The sequence below is a fragment of the Lactuca sativa genome, chromosome 3, assembly GCF_002870075.4.
Source record: "Lactuca sativa cultivar Salinas chromosome 3, Lsat_Salinas_v11, whole genome shotgun sequence".
Lineage (NCBI taxonomy): Eukaryota > Viridiplantae > Streptophyta > Magnoliopsida > Asterales > Asteraceae > Lactuca > Lactuca sativa.
In genome coordinates, this window is record NC_056625.2 from 51,983,553 (window position 1) to 51,995,964 (window position 12,412).

At 39.1% G+C, this 12,412-nt stretch overlaps 2 protein-coding genes across 2 annotated transcripts; both read right to left on the reverse strand.

Moving 5' to 3' along the window:
- Positions 1-1,269: 1,269 nt before the first annotated feature.
- On the reverse strand, positions 1,270-2,595 carry LOC128132758 (uncharacterized). Its single transcript, XM_052769693.1, has one exon. It carries the CDS (start codon positions 2,593-2,595, stop codon positions 1,270-1,272), a length of 1,326 nt encoding a protein of 441 aa, XP_052625653.1.
- Positions 2,596-2,640: 45 nt separating this feature from the next.
- On the reverse strand, positions 2,641-3,801 carry LOC111914431 (uncharacterized). The gene has a single exon (XM_023910172.2). The coding sequence runs from the start codon at positions 3,799-3,801 to the stop codon at positions 2,641-2,643; it is 1,161 nt and encodes a 386-aa protein (XP_023765940.2).
- Between the last annotated feature and the right edge of the window lie 8,611 nt (positions 3,802-12,412).

Consider the following 12,412-nt stretch of genomic DNA (forward strand, 5'->3'; position numbering starts at 1 on the left):
TGCTCGTGATGAATTTTTCTTCTTTCAAATCCGTCAATTCCTTGCTGAAACCATTTGGACATTTTAATATGAGTCCAACTCCCACCAAGACTCGTTGAATAAGTGGTGGGGGCCTAAGAAGCTTAGGCAATCTTGTATTCACAAGATAAAATCCGTTAATTCATTTAGATTTTTGAACTTCATAAGAGGAAGTCAAACTCCCACCATGACCCGTCGACTAGGCGGTGGGGAACCCATGAAACACAGGTTGCACTTGCATTAACAAGTAAAATGAATACTGTTGATTCCGATGCAAAGCACAATGTGCTATATTATGGATTTCGTGCAAGACAACCATCTCCCACCAACTTGTAGAATAGGAGGAGGGGAACTCAAGAAACTCGAGTTGCACTTGTGATGACAAGTGGTGATGAAAGCCGTCAATTTCTTTCAGAATTTTGGACTTCATAAGAAGAAGCCCAACTCTCATCGTCCTATAGAATAAGAGATGAGGAACCCATGCAAGACAGGTCAAAAACCCAACTAAATGGGTAGAAAAACACCAACCGAGAAATATTATGTCGATTACACTCATTAACGTAAATTTATCTTTTTAAGCTCAAAAAATGATGTAAACTGTAAAATCTAGGGACAAAAATAATTTTTTTAGTTCATTTAGAGATCGAAAAACGAGCACTAAACACATCCCCAAACTTTAAACATTGCTCGTCCCGAGCAATAAAAATAGAATAAAAAGAATACTCCCTGATGGTATGTCGTCTCACATGATATGATAAACCAAGAACGTATATTGTGACGGCTGATCTCTAAGTATAGCTTAAACTTTTTGTTTTCCACGACTCTGACTTCATCACCAACTACCTGCATAGCAAACAAGGGATGCACACTCGACAAATTTATTAGAACAAAAAAAATAATAAGAAATGAAATAAGCAACAATGCAAAAATGAAAATAATTGAAATAAACGAAAAAAAAACAAAAGCAAAAATAAAACAAAAATAATAATACTAAAACTAATAATAATAAAAATTAAAAAAAACGAAAATGAAAATAAAAAATAAAAAATAAAACAAACAAATTACTCTTCAACCTGCTTCAAATGAAGCACCATCACTTCCTCTTTTCATTCTCCAAAACGGTATTTGTCTCGTTGTTTGATCACCCAAATCCTTTCTCTCGTTGTCTCTTTTCAAAATCTCCTTGCCTTGCCATTTCTCATCCCCAAACTTTTGAATTTTGGTAAATTCATGACTTTGTATTTTGAACTCTTAATGCCTCAACAAGTGCTTCATCCTTTTCTTTCTAACCTTCACCAAGTGTTCTGAAGGCCACTTCAACTCTAAATCATATACTTTTTCAAGGGATGGCAAAGATGATTCAATCACACTATCATTCAAGTCATGCTTCTCCTTAACCCGACTCACTACACTTTTAACTGTGGACTCTCTATTTTCCTCCATGTTACGAGTCACCTTGTTCAAGTGGGCCTCCTTTAAATCTACCAATCCATTTGTAACTCGTATGAATGAGCATTCTTCCACATTAGAAGGTTTTTTGATAGCCTTAAACATATTAAAAGTCTTTTGCTCGTCATTTACTCTCAATGTAACCTCTCCCTTTTTGACATCAATTAAAGCTTCAGCAGTTGCCAAAAATGGCCTCCCTAAAATTATTCCACAATCATCTTCAGCTTCATAATCCAAAATGATAAAATCAGCTGGAATGAAAAGATTATCAACCTTGATAATGATATCCTCTATTTTACCTTCTGGATATACCATAGATCGGTCTGGTAGCTGGAGTGAAACTGTGGTCGGTCTAGCTTCACCAAGTCCTAATTTTTGAAAAATTGACAAAGGCATTAAATTGATACTTGCACCAAGGTCACACAAACCAATCTTGTCAAATTTTCCAATTTTGACCGGTAGAATGAAACTACCTGGATCATCCTTCTTCACAGGTAATCTATTTTTGATTATTGACGTGAAACTTTTCGTCATTGCAACAGTCTCAAACTCTCTCCAAACTCTTTTCCTTGTAAGAACTTCCTTCATGAACTTTGCATATGTGGGCATTTGTTTTAAGGCTTCAACAAAAGGGATGTTGATATGAAGTTGAGAAAGGATCTCTAGAAACTTCTTAAATTGCCCATCATCTTCGTTGGATTTACTTTTCCTAGGTGGGAAAGGTAAGGTTGTTGGTGCAACTGTCGCACCGGTTCGAGCATCTTTTTCTTGGGCTTTCTTTTCATTTCCAACACTTGGACTTGAACTTGTTAGACCTTCGTTGTTCGGTTTCTTCTGCCCGTACTCCTCATCGGTTATGTCCTCAATCTCGACATACTCTTTTTCATCATCTTTCAATTCTTGCTTCTTCTTATGAGTCTCAACACTTACCGGGTGTTGCTCATCATTGGTGACTGGTAAGTCATGATTCTTTGGAGCTAACTCCTTTCCCGATCTAAGTGTGATGGCATTACATTGCCTCTTATCATTGACATTACTTGGATTTTGGGTGTTACTTGGCAACGTTCCAGGTTCTCGTGAGTTCAGTGCTTGTGCTAATTGCCCTAATTGATTTTCCAAATTTCTCATAGCAATTGCTTGATTCTTTTCACGTGCCTCGGTCTTTTGATCTTGTTAGATCATAAACTCCATCATTGCTTTCTTGAAAGGTGACATCTCTTGATTTGATGAAGGCGTTGCTGGTTTTGAACTACTTCCTGATGCCTGGTGGAATGCACCTCCTTGTGGTCTCACTTGCTGATTTGGCATTTGATAAAACCCCGGCGGGTTTTGAGGCCTTTGCTGAAACTGCTCTTGCGGAGGATGCATTTGTTGTTGTTGTCCACCCCATGAAAAATTAGGATGATTTCTCCATCCTGGATTGTATGTTTCAGAGTATGGATTGTTTTGTCGTGGGAAATTTTGACTTCCCATGAAAAATACATATTCAGGATTCTGTGGGCATTCACTATAATCATGGACGCCTTGACAAACCGCACAAAAGTCAACCTTCTTCTCTTTCATCCCATTACTTGACATCATATTCTTCATCATGCTCTTGGTTGTGGCTAACTCGGCTGCTAATGCATCATTTTGAGCTGCAAGATGAACTTCAGCCGGTGTACTTCCTTTCGAACCACTTGCATGTACCCTATCTGTGGGCCACTGGAAATTATTGGTTGCTATTCTATCCAATATCTCCACGCTCTCCTCATAGCTCTTTGTGAGCAAAGCTCCTCCAGCTGATGTATCTACTAGCATGCGTGTTTGAGCATCCAAACCTTGGTAAAATGTCTCAAGTTTCACATCATCAGGGAGTCGATGTGTCGGACATTTTCTCAGCAAATTGTTCCATCTCTCCCACACTTCCCATAACGATTCACCATCCATTTGTCGGAATGATGTGATGGCATTTCTTAGATTTGCATTTCGCGTGGGTGGGAAAAATCTTTTTAGGAATTTTTCTCTTAATTCCTCCCAAGTGGTGATGGAATCAGAAGGCAAAGACTCAAACCAGTCTCTAGCTTTCCCTTGTAGTGTGTACGGAAATAATCTTAGCCTAAATGCATCAGACGTCATGCCTCTTTGTTTGAAATTATCGCACATCTGGTTAAAGGAACGCAGATGGGACAAGGGCTCATCACTAGACATACCTCCAAAGAGACCATTGTTATTGATCATCTGAAACATCACAGGTTTGAATTCAAAATTGTCAGCATTAATTGTTGCACAGACAATTGGTGGGTTTGTTCCTTCGAAACCTCTGTTTTCATTATTGTTTACGTTATCTCCCATATCTTCTTGAATCCGAAGTCTCCTCAACCCTCTCAAAGTTCTTTCAATCTCCCAATCAAGCGCAAATTCAGGTGGTCTGAATCTTCGATCGGCCAGAGTAAAATATCCTCAAGATGTTTAAGAGTCTAACAACTACCTAATGTTCTAACTTAAAAATAAAAATAGTCCCCGGCAATGGCGCCAAAAACTTCTTGACGAAAACGCGTACTCGCAAGTATACGAGGTCGTGCAAGTAATATAGTCGTAAGACCAGATATCGAACCCACAGAGACTATCCTATTCTAAGGAAGAGAGAACTATGCAATTGATTGCAAAAGTGATTGATTTTATTAAACTAAAGAAACTACTAAAATAAAATTAAACTAAATTCAGCAACGTAAAAATGACAACTAGAATAATCGAACAAACAAGGAAAACAATTAAACGATTTAACAATTATGAGAAATATGGGGGTTAGTTGACTTATACGGGTTCAACGGTTCCTCTAATGCAACTAATTTGTTAAACCAATTATATAGAAACGAATAACTTAACACCAACAAAAGTTATCAATTACCTCTCGGTCTCATGATTCGATTTAAAAAAAACATTTACTCATATCTCTATGTAGTTCATGATTTTAAAAAGCATTAAGTCCAATGGTTTTGTTAAAAATGCCCTAACACACGTCTATGTTAAGTTTAAGCGAGATAATGAAACCGCACATTCATATTCAAACGATGTCACAAATAAAGCTTCTCTCGAAATCAATATAAGCATGTAAATATTAAATTTAAACCAAACAAATTAACTCTAACTAACGTTGATCAAGTGCTAGCCAAAATCAAAATTACCCGTCAAAATTCATATTTTTTTTAAATAAGCACACATTTGAATATGTCATTGAATTTCAACAAAATTGGGTTAAATAAAATCAACTACATTAAAATTATCATCTCACCCTAGTCAACCAAACCCCACTAAATTACTACTCCATTAAACAAAAATTGATAATATGAAAATAAAAGTTAAACATGGTTGTTCACTAATTATCTGATTAAAACAAACGAAAAGAAGTTCCTAATTGCATATGAAAGTAATTGAAAAGCATAAAAAAAATAAAAACAATAATAATAATAAGGAAGAAAGCACCGGATCACGTTTGCTTATGAATGTTGTAGCAGGGTCTCATCATCTACTGGTTTAACTTGGAATTGGTGCCCCTCATATTTAGCTTTAGAAGCAAAGATGACCACAGATGATCGCTGCTACTTTCTGCTGTAGGGTTTCTTAGCATAGGTTTCTTTTCTTTCGTCGTATCCTCCGTTTCTTTTTTAAAGCACACGTAAATAACCATATATAAAGCATAAGTACAATCTTGCCCCTCCAACTTTCATCTATTGTGCAGCCTTAACCCAAAAGCCTTCTACTTTTCAACCTGGTACAACTTTAGCCCTTGATCTTTCAACTTTAATTCAACTATTACTTTTAGCTTATGATTTTCGTCCAGCAAACTAACTTCAACTTCAACGTCGATTATGAGCAGGAAAACGACCGATTCAGCAAAAACTCAAAACTTCAAACTTGTAGATAATTGTGTCTAGTTTCCGAAACATCTTGAATCGCCTAAATCGGAGTCCCGAGGAGCCGGATATGGTGAAAACACTGAGACGTGGTCAATCTGCGAAACATCTTTTATTCGCCTTAATTGCTCGTGATGAATTTTTCTTCTTTCAAATCCGTCAATTCCTTGCTGAAACCATTTGGACATTTTAATATGAGTCCAACTCCCACCAAGACTCGTTGAATAAGTGGTGGGGGCCTAACAAGCTTAGGCAATCTTGTATTCACAAGATAAAATCCGTTAATTCCTTTTAGATTTTTGAACTTCATAAGAGGAAGTCAAACTCCCACCATGACCCGTAGACTAGGCGGTGGGGAACCCATGAAACACATGTTGCACTTGCATTAACAAGTAAAATGAATACCGTCGATTCCGATGCAAATCACAATGTGCTATATTATGGATTTCGTGCAAGAAAACCATCTCCCACCAACCTGTAGAATAGGAGGAGGGGAACTCAAGAAACTCGAGTTGCACTTGTGATGACAAGTGGTGATGAAAGCCGTCAATTTCTTTAAGAATTTTGGACTTCATTAGAAGAAGCCCAACTCTCATCGTCCTATAGAATAAGAGATGAGGAACCCATGCAAGACAGGTCAAAAACCCAACTGAATGGGTAGAAAAACACCAACCGAGAAATATTATGTCGATTACACTCATTAACGTAAATTTATCTTTTTAAGCTCAAAAAATGATGTAAACTGTAAAATCTAGGGACAAAAATAAGTTTTTTAGTTCATTTAGAGATCGAAAAACGAGCACTAAACAGTAACCGGTCCACGAACCTTTGCATTTTCTACAAGTGACTGGTGATGGATTCACCATCCTTCATTATGGCTGCTATCATAGAGGAGATGATTTCATACCTCTCCTGACGTGCGCTCTGATGGTACCTATCCATCAGATCCAAATGCATCTCATAGGGGTAGAAATCTTCATAGGATTTCTGGAGTTCGGGAGTCATGGTAGCCAACATGATGTAGGACACTTTGGTAGCATCCCTCTCATGTGTAGTGTACTCTGCAACCTCCTCAGGAGTAGCAGTAGAGTCATTAATAACCTTAAGCTCCTTATCAAGGACATATTCCTTGTCCTCATAGCGAGTAATCATCCTGATGTTTCTAATCCATTCATTGAAGTTAGACCCATCAAAATTGACTTTCCCATACAAGTTCATGAGGTAAAAGGAGCCTGTAGGGTTTGAGCCAATAGTAGTGTTGGAAGACATCTGAACGAAAGAAGGACAAGTTTAATTAGATGAAGAAGTCCTTAATAAGTCACCTAAATGAAATATTAAGGCTAGGATCCTACAAACTATTTCACAACTTGGACGAGGGATGCCGTAATCCAAGCAACAAAATATTTTAAGCTAGGTAAATGATGATTTACCAATTTCCACCATTATAAACGAAATAAATTATTAAGTTTTAATTGGATTTGAAACTCCTAGATCTTTTGAGATACATTGAACTTTCAATGGCATGTTTGAATCTCGATTGTGCCCTCTCAAGTTTGTGATTGGGATGTCGTGGATCACAAACAAGGTGTGAATAACCATGCAAATTGACTTGGTACGCTTAATTTTATCACCTAATCGATGTGGCGGTTAACCACACGCGCTCCACCGATCTATGATAAAACTTAAGTCACCCTTTGCCACTCTTACTAGTACTAGTTAGTGTGCTGGTTAACCACACACGCTCCACTAACGACTTGGTAAGGTACAAAGTGTAATTTCATGGGTTAGCACCTATTTCACATTTTCCTAAAGTCACTAAGATTGGAAATTAATAAATGTTTAGTTACTTTATAATTTCATTATACTTATAATGAGGGTTTAGGTCCTATCCTACCCGTTCGGCTAACGACCCTCCACCAGTCAATGAAGCGGTGGGTGAGTGTGGACACCCATTAAGCTGCCATTTTATAGGCAACAACCTTATACCCCCCCCCCCCCTATAGACCGGCTTCGTGAATGAGGGCTATTAACGGTAAGACTGACTTACTCTTATATATATATATATATATATATATATATATATATATAGAATAATAATAATAATAATAATAATAATTAAACTTTTAATATTATAGAAGTATAAGGGTTGAATTTTAAGCTTTTAAAATTCTAAGGTTCAATTTGGAATTAAAGTATATAATGTGTGAGCCTTTTCAAATTCCAAACTTGAGGCAAAGTATTGAAACTATTCAAGGCTTTTCATTTCATATCTTATGAGTTTTAGTGGCCCATTAACATGAAGACTCTTCATTTTATGTAACCTCTTATTCCTTAATGACACTTTTAAAGAAGTGACTTTTGGTTATCCATAACTTGAGGACAAGTTATTGACTCCATCATTAGCCATTAAGATCAAGAATTATACTACAAGAAAATTACACGTAAATGGATTTACATAAACATTACACCATCTAAAACAAGTTTTAAAACACCAAAACAATTTAGGGTAATGTTTCTAGTCTATTTCCAGTGGCAAAACTTGAAAAACTGCATTCTGGGGCTCCTACTCGTCGAGTGCAAGAACCTACTCGACGAGTAGGATGAATTTACACATGGACTCGTCGAGTCCCCCCCCCCACCCATGGACTCAGCAAGTTCATGCTGCAGAGTGCAGATTTTTGAGCTTTTTCAACAAGTTTGCATCAAGTATCAAGAAAACAAGCCAAGGCTCCAATACCACTATTGGGTTTTCAGCATACTAACACTCCTATGGTGTACATGCAACCCTAGAAACCTTAGATCTATGTTTTCTCTAAAATACATGCAAATTTGATTTCCAATGTTCACAGCCTAACTAGCATGTTATGGGGTACTTGTAATACAAAACTATAAGTAGAATAACATACCTTTCTTTTGTGGTTGATTGCTTGGAGTTTTAGAGCCTAGCACCAATAGTGTGGATGCCTCAAGTGGTGTCACAAATCACCAAAACAAGTTGGAAGCTCTTGAGAGAATAAGAACACTTATGGAAATCGGCTTATCCTTATGCTCACACACTAGTGCCAATTCTAGAACCAAGGACTCCTTTTATATAGTATGGAGGATTAGGGTAAAACCCTAATACCCATGACTCTTCATTTACCCAGGATCCATGGGTTAAAAGCTCCATGGACTATCCATGGACCTCATATACTCTTAGCCCATCCTAAATAAATCTTAGCCCAATCCATATATAAATAAGAGTCCATATTTAATTAGCTCCATTTTGATCACTAAATTAATTCTAAATTAATTCTTGATCAATACTAATTAAATAATTAGTACTTCATATTAATATATTATAACTAATAACATATTAATATATCATAAACATCTTATTCTCAAAAGTATATCCATGCAAGTTGTTAGGTGAAGTGCAACCCAAATGGACCATGCCGGGTCGGGTCAAGTTGATACGAAATACAGTTACGAAGTTAGACACCTTATCCAACATAAACAACTAGATAAGCATAAAGCTTAGTAAGCTTCCCCAAAAATACCACCATATAAACATATCACATATACAATCAAACATGTCGGGTCCAATCAGCCATCGGGTTGGAATACCCCAGGCCTAGTCAACCTCCGGATCCAGTCATCCACGGGATAGAATACCCAAACACAACATGTCGACATGTAAATAATCAGGATCAAGTAGGCACATAATACATCCAAACAAAAATCATACAACTCACTACCGCCTACTAGTCCTCTCACAACATGCAATCCTGCTACCAGCTAACCCCCATAGAATGCGTAACCATAAGTAACCAGAGGTGAGATAGCCACCCGAACAGATGATCCTACTCTAAAGTTACAACCAAACAAAGAACATGCAAAAGAGCCTAGACCAAGAATTCTCATGCCATCCTACATAACCACAGACAGTCCCTAAGGGCACTCCATAGTTGATAACCAGCAAGCACAGACAACATATGTAACATCCCAAAATACGACCCAAAATTTTTTGTTAAATCATTACTAAAATCATTAGATCAATACCATAAATAAAACCCATACGTCAATGTATCCAAAACCATTACAAAGTATCACAAGAAAACTGTATCAAATCATGTCAATAAAAAGCTAATCAACTCCCACGACAAAAATTGAAGTTGTGGTGTGTGTGATGCCATCATCCCGAGCTCTTCCATTTTACTTGCGGAAGTACCTGAAACCAAAAATGAAACTGTAAGCACAAAGCTTAGTGAGCTCCCCCAAACTACCACATACCATACAATAACATTTAAACACATATTGATCCTTGCCCACTGCATCGGACCGAAGTCCAGAACTAACCAGGGCCTTTCCCACTGTATCGGACCGAAGCCTAGAAACTGCATCGGACCGAAGTCCGGAACTAACCGGGACCTTGTCCCCTGCATTGGACCGAAGTCCGAAACTAACTGCATCGTACCGCAATCCGGAACTGACTGGGACCTTGTCCCCTGCATAAGACCGAAGTCCGGAAACTGACTAAGCATAACATGGCATAACATAAGCACATATACCGCATACTACATCGGACCGAAGTCCGGAACACATAATAAAAAACATACTTGAATCACAAAGACATCAAGAAATCTAACTACTGCATCGGACTGTGGTCCGGAACTACTACTAACTAAACGGGCCAACATTGTGGCCATAGACCCGTTCCTACTGGAAGGAAGACTCACCTCATAGTCTAGCTGCTGAATGAACTGCTCTGGAATCTGTCTGCTACTGCTCCGGTTTCACCCCGGCTACAATTTCCATAAGTACACTCATTCAAATACTGATAACTATACTGAGGGTAAAATGACTATTTTACCCCTGGTTAGAGTCAGCATACAGTTGACCTGACTCGTCGAGTTGGCCCACCAACTCGTTGAGTCCCTACTCTCATTTCTCACTTCTGCTCGCTACTACTCGTCGAGTTTGGCATAGACCCAATGAGTTCCTCTTTGATACAAACATTTAGTCAATCTGCATCCGGCTCGCCGAGTTGTATGAACATCTCGTCGAGTTCTCCTTCATCATATGAACACTCCAACTGGGACTCGCCGAGTCTGTTCTTGAGATATGAAGATTGCCTTGGACTCGCCGAGTCAGGGCATTGACTCGCCGAGTCCCTCCATGAATGAGTCCGATCATCGACTCACTGAGTCCACCTAAAACTCACTGGTTCCACTCGGCATAAAACATAGAAGGGGGAAACTCGAGGACTCACGACCCGACTCGCCGAGTCTGAAGAACACCTCACCGAGTCGATTGCATGCACTTCTATACAACCGATTCTACTCAAAACCACAACATACAATTTATAGATCTGGGTTTCTAAGGCTTGTTTACCACGTAAAGTTTCCAACTTTACGTGTACATATGCATGAAAAGGGATTTAAAGGCTCAAAAGACACTTAAAAGAGTAGATCTAGGGTTTTCATGCAAAATTGCTCCATAAAGATGGTAGATCTGAGATTTTGAAGCTCAAACCCAGCTAGATCCACTGGCTATTCAACTCAATACGATTTCTCCACTACAATCAAGCTAGGGAGTGGATAAAAATGGCCTAAGTGGGATTTCTAATGGAAGATCAACATAGAAAAAGAAGAGATTCGGATTCTACCTCAACAAACTTTGGACTGGACTCTAGATATTTGCTTCTCACCTTCCCTTTTAGTCCTGCCTTCTTTCTTTTCTCCAAACTTCAAAAGATACACAAGATATGCTCAAAATGCCCAAATAATGGCTAGGTTTGCTAAATGAAGTTTAGAGGGTGAAGGAGGCGAGTTTGGGGCTCATAACATGGTTTAAATAGGATGCAAAACCCATGGATCTAGGGTTTCTTCCAGACTGGCAGATTCGCCGAGTTGCCAACTTAAACGTGCCCAATATATCGACTATACTCGGTGAGTCGGGCCTATAACTCGCCGAGTCCCAGCTAAAAATGCAAAAATACTTAGATTAAAATACATACCAGGAACCAAGTGTTACAACTCTCCCCCACTTATTTTAGACTTCGTCCTCGAAGTCTATCGCTGCAACATCTGGAAACAACTCTAGGTAGTGCTCCCTCATCTCCTCCTCAGCCTCCCATGTCCACCCAGACCCCTTTCGATGCTGCCACTGCACCTTTACCAGCTGAACCACCTTGTTCCTCAAGGTCTTCGTCTTTCGATCCAAAATTGCAACCGGTCTCTCAATATAATCCAGGCTGCTATCAACCAGAATATCCTCCAAGGGTACAACTGCTGACTCATCTACCAAACACTTCCTCAACTAGGAAACATGGAAAGTGTTGTGGATCTAGCTAAGCTCTGCCAGAAGATCCAACCGATATGCAACCCAACCCACCCAGGCCAAAACTCTGAAAGGACCGATGAACCTGGGGCCCAGCTTGCCCCTCTTCCGAAACCTGATGACACCCTTCCAGGGTGATACCTTCAGGAGGACCATGTTGCCTACCTGAAACTCCAAGTCTGATCGCCTCCTGTCGGCGTAACTCTTCTTCCGACTCTGCACAGTCTGCAATCTACTACGAACCTGCTGGATCAACTCTGTCGTCTTGAGCACCACTTCGGTGCTCCCAACGACACGCTGACCGACCTCGCCCCAACAAATCGGGGTCCTGTGCTTCCTCCGTAGAGCATCTCGAAAAGAGGGCGGTCAATACTCGCATGATAACTGTTGTTATATGAAAATTCCGCTAACAGAAGATACATATCCCAACTACCACCGAAATCTAGGACACATGCCCGGAGCATGTCCTCAAGAGTCTGAATCGTCCTCTCACTCTGCCCGTCCGTCTGAGGGTGGAAAGTAGGCCTAGAAATGGAGCGGATTTTGACCCTGATCCGATCCAAACCCTTAACAATTTCATGGGTTTGGAGGATAGTTTTTGATCCGTTAACCCGTTAAGGACCCGTACCCGCTAACCCTTTTATTAAAAGGGTCGGGTATGGATCATCATTGATTCACTCCGTTTATAACCCACTCCATATAAATTTTAGAATTATATATTTATATCT

Coding starts and splice junctions, on each gene's coding strand:
- LOC128132758 (XM_052769693.1), bottom strand. CDS start 2,595: ATGAGAAATTTGGAAAATCAATTAGGGCAATTAGCACAAGCACTGAAC.
- LOC111914431 (XM_023910172.2), bottom strand. CDS start 3,801: ATGGGAGATAACGTAAACAATAATGAAAACAGAGGTTTCGAAGGAACA.